This window comes from Meles meles, chromosome 20 (genome assembly GCF_922984935.1).
Source record: "Meles meles chromosome 20, mMelMel3.1 paternal haplotype, whole genome shotgun sequence".
NCBI lineage: Eukaryota > Metazoa > Chordata > Mammalia > Carnivora > Mustelidae > Meles > Meles meles.
The window spans coordinates 38,334,265-38,351,626 of NC_060085.1; the positions used below are offsets into that span (position 1 = coordinate 38,334,265).

The following is a 17,362-nucleotide window of genomic DNA, read 5'->3' on the forward strand; positions in this document are numbered from 1 at the left end:
TTTCTGTTCAGTGTTCTTAAATTTAAGTTTAGAAAAAAATTAAAATTAAAAATAAGTAAGTAAACAAAATGTAAATTTGGTTCCTGTGGAACGTTATTGATCTCTCAATGATGAGAACGGGTTCTTTCTGTTAGTTGGTTCCAGGGGAATGCAAGATGAGACTAATTTCCTTAAGTTAAAACTGAGGCTGAGCACATTCTTCTATTAGCGAGTTATGTTACAGATCTTACACTTAATCATTTAGCCTGAAAGACCAAGACTAGAGAGTGCCTGTCTTTTAATAAGTAGATGTTCACCTATAAGAATTTAGAATTTGGACACTCAATATATTTATGACCTATAAAATACACTAAGCCTCTCGGTTGTGTTGTTACTTTAATTTTTTAAAAAGTCCTTAGTGTAATTTTCCCTCTTCATGGAATAAGTTATTCCGTTAAAAACTTCCCTTGGAAACATGAATTCCCTTACTATCTCTTTAATATCTCTATCTCTTTATGTTACAGTTTTTCCTTATTTTAAATAAGAGACTATCGGTTGTTCTCTCTCTCTCTTCGAAAGGAAAAGGGCTGGTAATACATTAGAGGATCTTTACACAAAAGGTCTGTTCTTTTAATAGACTATGTAAGGAATCTACGTTAATATTTTTAGATGCATTTGACTGTTTTCAAATGACTCCTTAGTATAATTGTTTTAATTCAAATCTGCTAAATCCATTAAATATGAGACAAACCAAAAGCACTGTTAAAATCCTAAGAGAAATCTGTATCTACCTAAGGAATTGGGTAGACCCATATGGTTTGGTACGTGAGAGACTTGGTACTGAAAGATTCCATCCAAATGGTTTGCGTGCATTCCACTATGATTCAAATACAGCTCACTTACAAGCTCATTCCTGTCTGAATCATATGGTAAACAGGATGTACTGTTGATGCTTTGTTTTCCCCAACTGAATTATAAGGTCCTTGGGCATGGGAGGCATAGTATTTTATTTGTTTAAGTCTGTGCCTTGCAGGAGATCAAAACATTTGTTGTTTTTGGTTTACTTAATTTCGTATTGTATTGTACTAGTTTTATGGTATGAATGGCTTCTCTTATCAATCTGATTTCTCATGTATTGTAAGAAATTAGTTTTAAGACATATGCATAGAGTGGTGTTTTTTTCCTTTTTATTAACCATGGCCAGAATATAATTTTTGATATTCTTTTCCTCCGGAAAAGGTTATTTATATGTACTTTGTATGTGTTTTTGCAATTTATATTCAAGATGTTTAGTATTAGCAACTACCTTTTGGTAGCTCCCCCCAAAATTTGTTTTCCTATCTGTCATGTCGACTATTCTAAATATTAAAAAGAAAATAAAGTTGGTAAGTGAAGAGAGCTAAAATGCAGGCTTTTCCTTTCCTGTTGTCTGTTGCTTGAGATTGGACAACACAAAGCACCTTTCTTACCTTCTCCAATGTAATTATTTCTTTCCAAATCCCTATTGGTGTGGAAATTCAGCTCAAGAGAAGAATTTCCTGATGTCTTATTTAATACTACGCCTCTATGAGTTGTCCTCTCTATTTTTTCTTGAAGTTAGACACTGGCAAAACTACTGTCATTGCCCTTGCTTTTCGTCTTTGCTGCACATTTACTTTTCGACAGGCTTAAATAATGGCTAAAATGGTTGAAGTGATTTATGGCTGTAGAGTGATGTCTTCATTTGCCGTATTCACATTTCTTTTTTTACTAATGGTCTGGTGAACACCTAGTGTAGGTGCGTTTTATTAGAGAGTATATTCCCTCTAAATGCTGTTCCTAAGCTGAAAGAAATGGGCCATAATCATATAAAAATAAAGTATCTCTTTGTAGAATTTACAAGAAATGGAATGTCCTTATTCCTGAGGCATAGAACATAAGGGACTTTTTTCTCTCACTCGAAGATTGCTCTTTCTGCTAATGTTGATTAAGTGGACCACGTCAACAGCTGTTGTGACGTATAGAAAACGAATGTGTCTATTGAACATCTCAACTGAAAGGAGTAAATCTCTTGAAGTTTTGAGTTATCTACAATTTTCTTCTTCCTGCTAAGACAGGGGAGATGGCTTCCAGTCTGTACAGATTGCTTCACTCCTAGTTCATAAAATTGCAATTAATAATGGTGAGCTAAGATCATTCTGGACTTGATGTACTGCCCTATCATGGTTGAAGAGAGTCCTTAAATCTGCTGTTTAACAACTTATAGGGACTTTGCTCTGATTAATTCATCTGGTCATAGTCTCAAGGCTGACACGGCATCTTGTAGGCCTTCCATTCCATTGGGATCAACATCATCATTTTATAAGAAATGAGCTTACTGCTTTATAGGCTTAGTTGGAGAGAAATTTCAAACGTCAGCTGTAGGACATGCCACTGGAATTTAATTTGTTGACCTATGAGAACACAGAATATCTCATCTTTTACTAAACTTTCTAAACATAAAATAAGGTTATCAGAGAATCAAAATGATTCTGACCCTTGAACTTCAGTAGAAGGCCAATACATTTAAAGTAAGTACTCTCCTTCCTGAAATGTTCAGCGCTCCATCAATAGTACACGTCAGGTTCTTACGAAAATATGCTCCCTTATGGAGAAGAGCACTGGAAGTCAGATCATGCGTACTGGCTCGTGGAGTAAACATCATTTGGGGGCCACATAGCATTTGTTCTCCCTCTATTCTGGTGCTGAATTCCCTTTGAAGAAGCATCTCCATCCCTTTAGGTGCAGTCTTGTGGAATTTGCAGTCAGAGTTCCCTGCCTTGCCTAACCACAAGGGGGACTCGGGGCCAAAGCTATTGAGCTTTCCTCCTTGGTAAGAGGACGGAAGAGGATGTAGAGCCAATTTGTTCTAGAAGTGGTGACCCAAGTATGTTGTTCAGTTTTGCTATCTGGATCACGAGAGCTAGATTGGTTTCTACCCATTCTGGACCTGGATTTTCCCTCTAGACTATAAACTACCTCCAAGCCTTCCAGTAAGTTCCTCATTTTATTAGTTTAGCTAGAGTCACTGTCTGTTACTTTTTCCTCAAGAACTATGTGGTGAATAATTTTGTGTCAGTTGGCTAGGCTAAGGGATACCCAGGAAGCTGGTAAAAATATTATTTTGGGAGTGCCCATGAGGATGTTTCAGGAATAGATTAACATTTGAATTTGTAGTCTGATTTTTTTTTTTTTTAAATAAGCTTTAACCAGGGTGGGTAGGCATCATCCAACCTGTTAGATGAAATGCCAGAAGAAAGGCAAATTTGCTCTCTTCATTTGAGCTAGAATATCCATCTCTTGTGCTCTTGGACCCTTGCACTCCTGTTTCTTGGAACTTGTTACTTGGAACAGGATTTGCATTATTGGCTCACAGAAATTGGGACTTGGTTGAGCACTATACTCAGGAAAGGTTGGCTATATACAGAAATTGGGACTCGGTTGAGCACAATACTCAGGAAAGGTTGGCTATATACAGAAATTGAGACTTGGTTGAGCACTATACTCAGGAAAGGTTGGCTGTATACAGAAACTGGGACTTGGTTGAGCACTATATACAGGAAAGGTCAGCTTTCCTGAGCCTCCAGTTTGTAGACAATTGAACATAAGACTTCTCAGCCTCCATAATTGTGTGAGCCATTCCCTCGTCATAATAAATCTATCTATCTATCTATCTATCTATCATCTATCCATCTATCCAGCCATCCATTCTATTTGCTATGTTTCCCTGGAGAACCCTGACTAATAAAAACTATTATAGCTTTTTTGTAATTATTTTGAAATTATTATATTTTGGAAGTAGTTGTGTTGTCCTTTGTTAGTCTCTTACCTTACATTCTTTTGAGAATAAAATGTAGTGGGATATTTTTACTACAATATAAAATATATCTTTTGCAGGCATTTCCAGGGTAATGATTGCATTGGAATCCAAAATGCTGACCAAGGTCTATGAAAGGTTTGAAGCTCTGTTCCTGAGCAAACTCTCCAGACTCATTTAATGCCAACCTTCCTTTGGGTCAAGATGTTCCAGACACTTTTGTTTCCATTCACTTAATTCACCAAGAACATGACGTGTTTTTTCCTGCCTTAGTCCTTTACCTGCTATTTTATTTCATTTATTTCACTCTCCCCAGCCACAAATGCCTTTTCATTCTTAGGTCTAAGCAAAATCTGTAGCAGACTTCCCCTATCAGCCTTAGTCAGAGTGAACAACTGATCTCATATGTCCTCTTGCTCAGTTGATAGTCTTCTTGGGGTTGCCTCATAGACATTTCACACTTAATCTGACCCACCCAGATCTTCCGATTCTTTTGCTTTCAGCCAGTTTTTCTCTCATTCTTCTCCATTCAGCATTATTGTCATGCAGTGTCTCAAACCAGAAGTCAGCCTTGACTCCTCTCTTTGTATTGCCCCACACAAACGCACGCACCGCTGAGTTCAGTTGGCCCTGTCTCTCAAGTAGATCCCAACCCCTGTTCTCCCACTTTCACCCTCAAAGTTTTATCCTATCCCAGTTATCATCTTATGCTTGGTCAACTGCAATGTCTTCTAATTTATTTCTGCCTACACTCTTGGCTTCATACAATATAAGTGACTGTATGTTCCCCAGCTTGGAATCAACATGGTTTCTAATTCCAATTAGGAGAAATAATATCCAAATTCCTGACTGTGGCCAACAAGGTCCTACATTATTTCCCACTGAAGCACCTTCCTTTGCCTCCTTCCCTCCCTCTGTCCTTTCCTTCCCTCCAGCCATGCTGAGCCATACTATTTAGACAGACTCTTGTCCCTACTGGAATGCTTTTTCCGGATTTGGCATCACTGGTTCCCTCTGGTCTTTTAGGTCTTGACTGAAATATTTCTCCCTCAGAACTTCTTCTGGTTATAAAGAAAAATTCCCATGCCAATCTCTATCACATCATCTTGCTTCAAAACTTCCGAATAGTTGCCCTTGTAAAATTAATCACGTTCTTGTACTTGCTTTCTTATTTATACGACTTGCAAGGACATGATTTCACATCTGATTTTCCCTTTCAACTGTGTTTAAAAACAAAACAACATTAAAGTTGTCTGTTACTTTTTACTTATCTGTGTTTTGGTTATTAGGGAACACATTTTTACAAGCTAATGAAGAGTACAGGAATAAGACCTAATGATTCCATTTTGTGGGTATACATAGTACAAGGCATTTCAAGATACGTTATTTGTGGTGGTTAACATTGAAAATGGATATCTGCGCGTCTTAATTTTTAAGGTAGATCCAAGTCCCTTTAGAAATGCGAATTATCTGGGCGCCTGGGTGGCTCAGTGGGTTAAGCCACTGCCTTCGGCTCAGGTCATGATCTCAGGGTCCTGGGATCGAGTCCTGCATCAGGCTCTCTGCTCGGCAGGGAGCCTGCTTCTCTCTCTCTCTCTGCCTGCCTCTCTGCCTACTTGTGATCTTTCTATGTCACATAAATTAAAAAAAAAAAAATCTTTAAAAAAAAAAAAAGAAATGCGAATTATCCGAGAGAAAGAATTAGCGTCAGTTAACATCAGTCATTATAGTAAAGCAACTAAATATATGAACTCCCGGGGCGGGGGGGTGGGGGAGACTGTGACTTCTTCTGTCTTTGGCATCTTTATTTCTTTGCTTCACATACTGTCTGTGAGTTCAAGAAGAGCTTCATCAAATGGTTACTGAGTTGAATAAAATATGCATTTTGGAACTGTTTTAATGCCCATGATCTGAAATTATTTTTTTGAGCAAATGAAGTAAACTATCTTCACTTTGAATCAAGGGAAGGGCAGTGAATGCGTGAATGTCAATAAATATGAATCTCACTTGTTTGCTGTCTCATTTGCAAACAAACATTGATCAGGAGTGAGGTGGGATTCTTGGATTATGGATTTGAGGTTTTAGCATTTTTATTGAAAAGGGAATTTAGGGAACATGGCTTTTGGGACCTCTAGGCTGTTTTCAGTATCTTGGATTACTAACCTCTAATATTCACGAATTCTGATTAAATGATAACCAGTGCTATCAAGTTGCCAAGTCATTGGTGACCTAACCCCTCTACTTCAATGCTAAATAAGTTGAGGGAAGTTTACTTTAAAATGTATTTAGTAATGATTTTGAAATCACCAACGAGCATAGTCACCATGTAACTATCTCTAGGAAAGGAGTGATACTTAATTCAAAATAACTACAGAATTCTTATTTTCATGCTCTTCTCTTCCTGGCATTTATGGAAGAGGAGAGCAAAGCTTGTACATTTGATCACACCTGATTCTGAAGTGTGTATTCTCTCATTGGAGCTTCTCCCAATTTAACAACTGTTGGATGGAGTGAAGGAAACTGTGCCTCGTTGCGCTGAGAGCAACTTGGGTTGATTTTGTTCTTCCCTCTATTACAGCCGTAAAAAGAGTGTTCCACTAAAACAATAACAGACAGCTATTCTTTCGAAGGACAAAGTTTTATTTCAAGGTTCTTAATTTTACCTTTTTTAGGTCACACACTTGTTTTTGTTCATCCCTATAAATCTGTGTGTTTATTTATATAGATCTGTGCCAATGCAGCAATTTTTACGGGAATGTGCCTTTTAGGAAATTATAATAAATTTCGTTTAGACATACAAGCTCTTGGGACAGAAGTTCCAAACTGGTAGCCTCCGGACTACAACAGACTCACAGAACCTGCCTTCACTCGTCCTGCCTGGTGCTTTATTATTGTTGTTGTTGTTATTTTCACTTCATCTTGGGAAATCTGGAGATTCCACATAGAAATCCAGATTTCTATCTTCTCCTGAAAAATCTGGAGACGCTGTAAAAAATTGTGTGCCATTCAAACACTGGTGATGCTATGATTTTAAACTGCAAATGGCAACAATTTAAAGGCTTCCATCCCTTCATTTTGATGTTTCTCTTCCGTATCAAATGGTGTAAGGTACAAGCACTAAAATGCTTACCCAGAATGCTCCCTGGCCTAATGGGGTATTACATGCCATCTTATTCCACCTGTAATTTTCCCCCCAATTTCTATGTTCTATCAATTTTTCCTTCATAAAGTTTTTCACATTTGGGCCTATTTTCTTCCTCTCCTTGTTATGACTTTTATCCAGGTTGTTTTTCTCACTTCCGGGCTACTGAATGAGTACATTGCTGTCTTAGCCATCACCATCCCTCCTGCTTTAACCTTGCCTCTGCCTGTGCCTTCCTGCTCTGCACAGCAGTGACAGATTATATCCCCAAATCCCCCTTCAGTATATTCGTCCCTGCCCTGAAGCCTGTCGTGACAACCCAGAACTGGCGTCCAGCGACTTAGCCTGTATTGAGAACTCAGTCTGTCCATTCCCCACAGTTTGTGTTAATCCGTACACAGAGGACTAACCAACAGGACCATTTCCCTTGCACCAAAGCACACGTCTTCCAGCCCTGAAGCCCCTGCTCCCAGGAGTCTATCTCCTCCTCCCCACCTGTGCAAATAGGCCCTGAGCTCCTTTAAGACCTCATTTCTCACCGATTTTGGTCCACACTTGTGTATCATGGTTCATCATGCCTCGTACATATTTCAAAATTATGTTGTGCTTCTCTGATGGTCTTAAAACCGAGTGTCTCCACGTAAGTTCTGTGCACACCTTACTTCAGAATCACCCGTCTTGCTCTTCAGCATGTTTTCCTGGGCTTCCTATATTTCCCAGATTCTTTAAGTGGGGGCCCGGGAATCTGATAAATCTCAGATTTGGAAAGTCTGGCATTTAAAGGCCAGATGACGAAGAGTGGTACACAAGACTGCCTGATGGTTTGATAGGAAATCAAATAAGATACAGTTAATTTTACAGTGAGTGCATTTTCAGGCCTGCCAGCCTGTTTCTCAAAACCTTTTTACTCTAATTGTGGATAGCAGCTCTGGGTGTGGCTTTCGCCAGCTCTTTGACCCCATGGCTGAGGCCTTCAGGCACATGAGATCCATCCCCATCCGAAAGCAAGTGGAAGGTAAATAAGAGCCTCTTCGCCTTTCAGGCAAAAGCAAGACAATAAGATAAGTAGATAACCCCCACTTTTTTTTTTTTTTTAATGGTTCTCTACCATGCTTATGCCTTGTCTCCAGTAATGCCATGAATAAGAAATGTGAATCACAGGGCATCTGGGTGGCTTAAAGCCTCTGCCTTTGGCTCAGGTCATGGTCCCAGGGTCGTGGGATCAAGCCCCATATCGGGCTCTCTGATGAGCAGGGAGCCTGCTTCCCTCTCTCTCTCTGCCTGCCTCTCTGCCTACTTGTGATCTCTGTCTGTCAAATAAATAAATAAAATCTTTAAAAAAAAATGTGAATCATATAGGATGAACTAAATTAATGTTTGAAGTTGAGAACTTAGAAGGACTGTCCGTTCTTAGGTTGGCAATGACTGTGTAACTCCTGTGGGTCACATGCTCACTCTTGAGGCCAGACACTCAGGTCATTGTTTTCTGTAGGTGACCCCAGGGCAGGCTTGCCCCAACCCAAATTAGGCATTGCTAGGATTCCCTACATTGTAACATCAGGGAGCGGTCAGCGGGAGTTGCAGGGGAAGGCAAGGGACACAGTGATGTGAGAAGCAAGTACTTTGGTCATTCGTGAAAAAAAATTTTTTTGAACAACTTTAAAACATCAGATTTCATTCTTTGAAAGTGAGGGGTTGATAGATTTAAAATATGGATTGATAACTACTGCAGGAGTCACTGTGACAAAGTGGATGAAGGCCAAGGACGGAGTTTAGCACGGGTTTCAAGATTCAGGTTGCCACGGGTGCCTGGGTGGCTCAGTCGGTTAAGCATCTGCCTTGGACTAGGTCCTGGGATCGAGTCCTGCATCTGGCTTCCTACTCTGCAGGGAGTCTGCTTCTTCCTCTTTGTCTGCTCCTCCTCCCTGCTCATGTACTCTCTCATTCTCTTTCAAATAAATAAATCTTAGAAAAAAAGAAAGAAAGAAAGAAAGAAAGAAAGAAAGAAAGAAAGAAAGAAAAGAAAGAAAGAAAAGAAAGAAAGATTCAGGCTGCCACATATCTATTCTGCAAGTTTGAACAAATCCAAAGTTTCTCTGAACTCCAGTCTTTTAATCTGTAAAATGGGGACAATACTGCAGCACCACCAATTATTGTAGGGACTAAATGAAGGAATTTATGTGCAATACTATGAAAACATACAGTGCTGATACTCTTGCAGATTGTTCCAAGTGTGAATCAAGATCTCAAAAAACATAGTTACATGATTTTGAATCATGCTTTAAAAAAGGAAAGAAACCCCACAGTAATAATGAACTCTTATGCCCATCATCTCACCAAGTACGTATCATGGTCCCTGGCTAAGTAAGGAATCTGAGGCTCGGGAGGTTCGATAAACTGCCACAGTCACACAAACTAATAACTAGCTGAGCTGAGATTTAAAAACCACACCTGCCTGCTTTAAATGCTCTGTTCCTACTGCACCAGTTTGCCTTAAAAAAAAAAAAAAAAAAGCCAGGACATATACTTTTTCTTAACATTAAAAAAAAAAAAGACATTTATGTTCGAAAACTAACTCATCCTGATAATTCCCAATTAAGATGTTGTCATCTGGCATCTGGCTCAATTTCCTTTTATGAAATATAGTAAACATAATTTGAGTGTAGCTTAAATGAAGTGTCCAAATGGGATAAAACAGGTCACCTGGGAAATTAGATTTTATAGATTACAAGAATTCAATGCCTAAATCTTACTTAATGGATGCAATTAAAAAAAAAAAATTCTTCAGGACACAATTGACTGTTCTATCAATTTTACCGTTACTTCTATATGAGACAGGTATAGCCTGGGGCAACGAAAGCAAAAATAAATAATATAAACTTCACTCTAAGTAGTAGCGAAGAACACCTGTGTCTTCATGGGTGTGGGGTTCACAAGAAAAACCAAGAGGATCTCGGACTCAAATTTAATTTTTTTTATTTCCCCATCGTATTTTAAAACATCCTATTTAAAAATATTTAGCAAAAAGAAGTTAGATAATTTTCTTGCCCCATGGCTTTTTGGAATAGTTCTGAGTCTGTACTAGCCCTTATTCAGAGACAGAGTCTGCAGGAGAGATGAGCTCCAGCCATTAATTTCCATCACTGGGTCATCCAGTGAGGGGTGGGGGGGTGGGGGGATCTTTTTTTAGGAAGTCAACACTTTCTGAATGGGATTGGGATTAAGAATAAGAGCAGATGTGAGGGTGTGAAGGTGAAGGTGTTGATTTAAACACTGTAGGAAAAAAAACATCTGAGCTCTGCTATGCCCTGATGAGTAACTTAAGTGTCTTTCCTTTGAAACACTGCGCAAGGTGGTGGTAAAATTCATATACTATGGAGTCCCCACTTTCTGGGATCAAATCCCAACTCTGTCGCTTGCTGATTGTGTGATCTGAGGCAACTGTTCTTGAACTCTCTGAAATTCTCTTCCCTCATCTGAAAATTAGGAAGAGCTACTGCTTCCTCGGTTGGTACGATGACTCAGCATAATCCTGGATACACATTGTCAGTGTGGTTGATGTCATTATTATTGTTTGGGTATCCTAGAGCTTCCTTGACATAAACATTCAAGTCTCCCATGACCTTATAAAACACTCTTGAGGAATGGCACTTACTTAAGAATCTTTTTACAATTGGATAGATTCATGCAAGGCCGTTAGGTCTACAAGGCCCATATCTATAGAGATAAAATGTTAATTCAGTTTCCTTTAAGAGACATTAAAGATAGTCATAAATAGAAAAGATTCTAAAACCATACCTTCTAGTAAACAATCACGAGTTTCTTCATATTTTCAAAAGTGGACAAATTTGTACTCATCTTAGGAGAACATATCGATTTGTGTGTGTATTTCAAGCAACCATCCTACCCATGCTAGGCCCGTGGCGGACAGCATTCTCCCCTGGGATGGTGGCTTCTCTAATTGCAGTGAATGGTGATTCTATTTGTAGACATTACTTCCTACAGCATGCATTTCTTTCTGTGATTATTATTTAAAAAATACTTCTCCTCAAATTATTTAGTCTTTTTGGCTGTAAAGGAGAGCATTCTCCAGCATAAGAAACTCACAGATTATATGTATCTAGTTTGAAAATGTATATTCTCTCATCAACAAAATAATCAGTGTTTACTGCAGCATAGGGAATACAGAAAGCATTTCAATACTAAAGACACTCAAACTACCACTTAGGCCAAAAAAAAAAAAAAAAAGGGAAGAAACAAAGAAAACCCAAAGTACTAACATTATTTGAACTTCTGGGACATTTTCCTCCTTCTGTCCCACACTACCTCTAGTAAACAAAAGCACAATTTTTTCACATTGATAGAAAATCAACATCAAGAGGACTTACCTTCCTTTAGCCAAGAAATGTTATTTTTATCATTTTCGAAATGCTCAGCTGTTCTTACTTTTATCTTTTCCAGCTCAGTTTCTGACATCTAAGTGGAAACAGAATTTGTGATATAAAAAATTCATTAAGAACCCGAATTTATAACATTGAGCTTTATATTTAGAGACTACTGCAATATTATAGGAAAATTTTATCTCTGTATTTTTTCAGCTCGCTGTCTAATGTTAAGTCTTACATTTTATCCATTTGTAGTATTTTAAAACATTAACAGTGAGAACTAAACTTTATATGATGGTTCATTTTCCAGCAGTAAAGATGGCTATAAGATCTAATAATTTCCACATACGAAAGAATAACAGATTAACAACTGTCACAGATTTGTAAAAAAAAAAAAAAAATCAGTTGCTGTTTTAATGTCTTTTTTATAGTCTATAAAAAAGCACGCTGCAAAGTGATATACAAAGATACAACCAATAATAAAACTCAAAAGGACCTTTTCAGCAATTTACTGGATCCAGTGAGAACCTTATGATCTGTCAGGCCAAGGGGAGCTCCCTGAAGGTGCTGAGACCAGTAATGCCCCTTCAGTGCATTTGCACTGGACTTGAATGGCTTGCTTGCGGTGAGCTGGGACGCTCCACTTGAATTAGCACCTCAGTGTAACTTACCTGCGTGTTCCCAAAGGAGGAGGCCCAAGGCGCGGGACGGGGGAGCAGCCTGGAGATGCTCTGGGCAGCCTTCCTTGTTGTTTCTGGATGTCCAGCATTCCTCCACCCTGCCAGAAGTGAGCAGAGAAGCAAATATGCTCCCTCCCTGGGTGGTGCTAGATTTGTCTTGCTGCCAGAAGATCTAACTTGCGGCTGAGAGGTTTTTTTTTTTTTTTTTTTTTTTTAAAGGTATTATAAAGCCTGTGGTTCAAAACAATAAAAACCTTTTCCAGGCTAGCACCTATTTAAAATGACACTTTGCAAGATAGGGCGCAAATAATGAACTCTTTTCAAATTGACTCTTTCTCTAGTCCCTGAACTTCCATACCCACCATTCATCACTTAGGGGGTTAATTGTAAAGGATGTGGGAAAAAAAACATACTGAAAAATAGTCATGGACTATGTGGGTTAAAAGAAAAGGAAGGGAAATCTCTACAAAGTTTTATTCTCTAGAAGTCCATCCTGCAGCTGACATTTTGAATGTTTTTGTTTTTTTTTTTAAGATTTTATTTATTTATTTGACAGAGAGAGATCACAAGTAGGCAGAGAGGCAGGCAAAGAGAATGAGAGGGAAGCAGGCTCCCTTCAGAGCAGAGAGCCGGACGTGGGACTCGATCCCAGGACCCTGAGATCATGACCTGAGCCGAAGGCAGCGGCTTAAACCACTGAGCCACTCAGGCGCCCCTGCAGCTGACATTTTGAAAAGCAAGTTTTTCTAACATTTTTTAGGCAACAAGAAACATTTTGATTTTTTTTTTCTTCTGAGAGTCTGCACATAATCCAAAAAGGATTTGCAGAAACATTCTAAAAGAGGGTTTGTCATTAAATTCTTAGTCAAAGATCATACAGTTTTCAACCACACGTTAAAAACACAATGTAAAATCCTTAGTTATGCGTGATGTTAAATGGTCATCATTCCTAAATGTTGTCTTTTTTTTTTTTAAGATTTTATTTATTTATTTGACACAGAGAGAGAGATCACAAGTAGGCAGAGAGGCAGGCAGAGAGAGAAGGGAAAGCAGGCTCCCTGCTGAGCAGAGAGCCCGATGTGGGGCTCAGTCCCAGGACCCTGGGATCATGACATGAGTCGAAGGCAGAGGCTTAACCCACTGAGCCACCCAGGCGCCCCCTAAATGTTGTCTTTTTTATTTTATTTTTTTTTCTTTTCCATCATGGAAAATAATCTTTATTTTTTGGCCCAAAGTGGTGTTCCTCCTCCAGTGTCCCCGGACAACTGCCTGCTTTCTGATCACCTTGTATCCATTTCATCACCTTTGTCAACTACATTTCTTGTACTTTGCTTCCAGTTTCATCATCTTTAAAAACTCCCTGGATGATCCAATTTTCATACTGGGACAACTTTCACTTCCTCCCATTAGCAATGAGATAAAATTCTTCAGGCAGCTAAGGAAGACCTCGAATGGTCAGATTCTATACAGCATTGTGTTTAAACTGTGGCTTCGAGTTTTAATAGTTCTCCAGGTGCCTAACCTTTTACTCCGAACTCATTGCAATGCTCTTATTCCTTAAACTTGCCCATTTCTGTTATTAACATTCCAGCAATATATCCTCAAAATTCCATTTCCACTCTCACCTTGAAGCCTTCTTGATGCCTCTCCCCTGGAAATGACTGCTCCCTATTCTGATTCCACTTGGGACTCCTGGTATAATCATCTCCATTTTGGTCTCACGTAAACCCGTCTTATCTTCCTCCCAAGACTGTGAACTCCGTGAGGACTCAGCCTAGATCTCAGCATTTTCTGTATCTTCTTCAGTGTTTGGCTTCTCTAATTGTAGTGAATGGTGATTCTATTTGTAGACATTACTTCCTATAGCATGCATTTCTTTTTATGATTATTATTTAAAAAGTACCTCTCCTCAAATTATGTAGTCTTCTTGCCTATAAAGGAGAGCATTCTATAGCATAAGAGCCTCACAGATAATATGAATCTGGGTTGAAAATGTATATTCTACAGATTAATAATGAAATAAAACCAGCATATACAATTGATGGTGTTTTCCTTTGTCCCAAATTATTAGGATACACCTATTACAAAATGCCTGTAGGTTGTCTCTTTCCTATAGTTAGGGCACTTTTTTTTTTTTTTCCAACAAAGTTGGATTTATTGGCCTGTTACCATGAAGAGGGCCCATCATTGAAAAAGTAGGCTTCGGTAAAAGAAAATTAAAATGGACTCATTAAATTGTTCAGGAAAGTGTTAGGTTAGGGGAGGGATGAAGAAAGAAGATTTTCACTGTTAAATGGGTGTGTTCTGTTGTAGCATTTTATGTCCCTTACTCACTCACTGATGACCTCGTCTAATTTCCTTAATATTTTAGGTATTGTCCTTTGGAAAAGGGCAATTGCTTCATGAGATAGGCCTGTATGGTAATATATCTAAATTTATCTAAAAGCTTATATATTAGCGGGCCTGGAAGAAATTTGGTAGATAAAAGTTATGGTGTTCTAAACAGTGAACAGGGACAACATGGAAGGTAAGAAAAAGTAAGGTACAAACAGCTAGTGGAGAAGAGAGAGTCAAGCAACCAGAAGAGAATAATGAAAGAGCAGGAACACTGTTTGAATGTATTATTCCTCCCTGCTGATTTTCAGTTATATTTTTGTATCAGACTATATGGTTAATAAAACTTTTTTTTTTCCTTAGGACTCAAAATGAAGTTTGTTTCTTTCTAGGGTTATAAGTCATCTAACCTCTTTTTCCATGTAATTCTAAGGCAGGGAACCCATTTTAACCTGTGAGCCTGTAATGCTTCCAGGGTCAGATTCTGTGGTCATCTTTATGTATTTTATTTAATTTCATCTAAACTACTTTCTAGTTATCTCTCCCAAGGGCAGTCTATAACTCAAACTCCTGTCTACGTTTCTTACTTTGGAGATTACAGATTACTCTTGCTTCTGGTTTATTCTCTGATTATCCTTGCTATCTACATCCTTTCTACTCGTTTCACTTTTGCGGTTACTGGGATAGAATTATTTGAGAGCCAGTGTTACGTAAATTGCAAACTTTAAAATCCCTTTGCAAGAGTTGTCCTGAGGAGGGAATTTTTATGAAGATAAAATCCACTTCTAATTTGGAATTACCTAATTTTGGCCAGTATTATTTTCAACATGTTCTAATACTTGGAATATTTACTATTTTGTTTTTTTCCATTTTCTTTGCTGAGCCTCTCACTGCCCTCTGATTTTGCCTTTGTCTTTTCAACTGGCTTTGATCTTTAAGAGTGTTTGACATTACTTGAATTTTCTGTGTGGAATTTTGTTTTATTTGGAGGAGCACCATTTTTTTGAAATCAGACAACTCATTTTGAATTCTACTCTTGTCTTTGTTTCAGCCATTGTCATGAGACCTGTAGATGATAATAAGTGTCCTATTCAATTTCCTTTATCTACTTTATCAGTAAAGATGGTAAGAATAAGTGGTTCTTTTTCCTGTGTCAAATTGTGTATCCCTAGTGTCCTTGAGAGCAAGACGTTGCATTAGGGGTAGTGCATACTCATGCCAACCTTCAAACCATTAATTCATTCACTAGACACCTAGAGACGTCCTTGGGCCACAAAGCAGTCTCTTGAGCTAGACTGAGCCTTGGGATAAATGGAATAAATCATAATTGATGGGAGGAAGTGAAGAGAGACCAAGTCTAATGAGTCTCAGTCCCTAGCATGGAAACAATAGGTGGTCCAAAATGAAGGTAGAAGTGACAAAGCAGCCTCAGAAGTGGGGCTGGTTTGACTAGAATATTCAAAGAGAAGAACCCCTCCCAGATTGTGTTCATTGTGTCCACTTAAAATAATGAGCTAATCAATTCAAACCCAAAGATGTGGCTCAAGTTGTCTTGTTAAATTCTGTTTGGGTTTTCTTTTCTAAATAAGGATAGTGTGAATGTGCTCTTTTTGTAATTCCATTCCTTTTATTTTGATCATGAATCAGTATTTCTAGTTCCTGGTCAAAATCTGATTAAAGGTAGAAACTTAAAGGACAAACTATCCAGCAGAAGGCAATCTTTGCCAAGAGAAAAGCCTGTAATCATTGTAAGTTTCATGTTCTTGTTTCTGTAAAAATAAAACAGTAAAATTGAATGCATGAAGCTAGAGACTTCCTTAACAGATGAATAATTATGTGCTATCAGCAGCCAAGGCAGTCCTAAGAGGGAAGTATATTACCACACAGGCCTATCTCAAGAAGCAAGAAAAGTCTCAAATACACAACCTAACTTTACACCTTAAGGAACGACAAATAGAGCCTAAAGCCAGCAGAAATAAATAATATGAAAACAAACAAACAAGCAAAAACCAGTAGAATGGATTAACAAAACTAGGAGTTGGTTCTTCAAAAGAATTAATAAAATTGATAACGCCCTAGCCAGGCTTTCCAAAAAGAAAAAAGAAAGGACCCTAATTGATGAAATCATGAATGAAGGAAGAGAGATTACAACCAACACCACAGAAATACAAATAATTATAAGAGAATACTATGAAAAATTATATGCCAATAAACTGCCCAACCTGGAAAAAATGGATAAATTCCTAGAAACTTACAAACTACCAAATAATTATGTACCGTCAGGTTAGTCTTTTTTGTTGTCTCTAAGATCATTATATTGCTACTTGCTGTTTTTTCTAAAACAATGAAATTGTATGTGTAATGGGTCACTATGATATTAATCAATGTGGAGAGAAGTCACTAATGCAGATTTTTGGATTTAAGGTATGTAATTTATAGAGCAGAGTTTTACTGAAGGATTAGTGGATTGGATCCAAATAGAAATGTGATAGGAAGTTGAGCTATTCTTTGGCAGTATGTTTTCTGCTATAGAATGGAATCTCTATATTATTTAGAGAATCTAAATACTCTAATTTATAATTAATAATCTAATTTAGAATCTCTATATTATTTATACAGTTATTTAAAATGTTTTCAATAACTATTCTAATGATCAATATAAGCCGTCAAATATTTTGTGTTTTTAACATTCTCTTTGGGATTTTTTTGGCCTCAGTACAAAAATGCACATGGAGTAAATAAACACTGGTTCAAAACATCAGAGGCAAAGGTAAATAAAACAAGAAGAAAGTTCCATATTTGAAACACAGGCTTTCTCAGAGAAAGGTTACAGCTAACACCACAGGCATACCAATTCATGGATTTATTAGATGTTACATCTCATCAAAAGTTAAGGTTTAAGAAATAACACTCAGGGATATAAAATACATTAAGTTTTATCCTTGTTTCATGCCAGATCATTAAAAAGAGCTGTTTACCTTTACCAAATTATTTTTATACCTTATAG

The 17,362-nt window shown here is 37.9% G+C and overlaps 1 protein-coding gene across 1 annotated transcript in view; it reads right to left on the reverse strand.

Moving 5' to 3' along the window:
* Nucleotides 1-12,086, reverse strand: part of MDFIC2 (MyoD family inhibitor domain containing 2) — a 108,199-nt gene extending 96,113 nt beyond the window's left edge. The window contains exons 1-2 of the mRNA XM_045992088.1: nucleotides 12,013-12,086; nucleotides 11,345-11,432 (exon numbers count right to left, since the gene is read on the reverse strand). Of these exons, the coding sequence (XP_045848044.1) occupies nucleotides 11,345-11,432 (88 nt within the window). The 5' untranslated portion in view covers nucleotides 12,013-12,086. The remainder of the gene's footprint in view (nucleotides 1-11,344; nucleotides 11,433-12,012) is intronic.
* Between the last annotated feature and the right edge of the window lie 5,276 nt (nucleotides 12,087-17,362).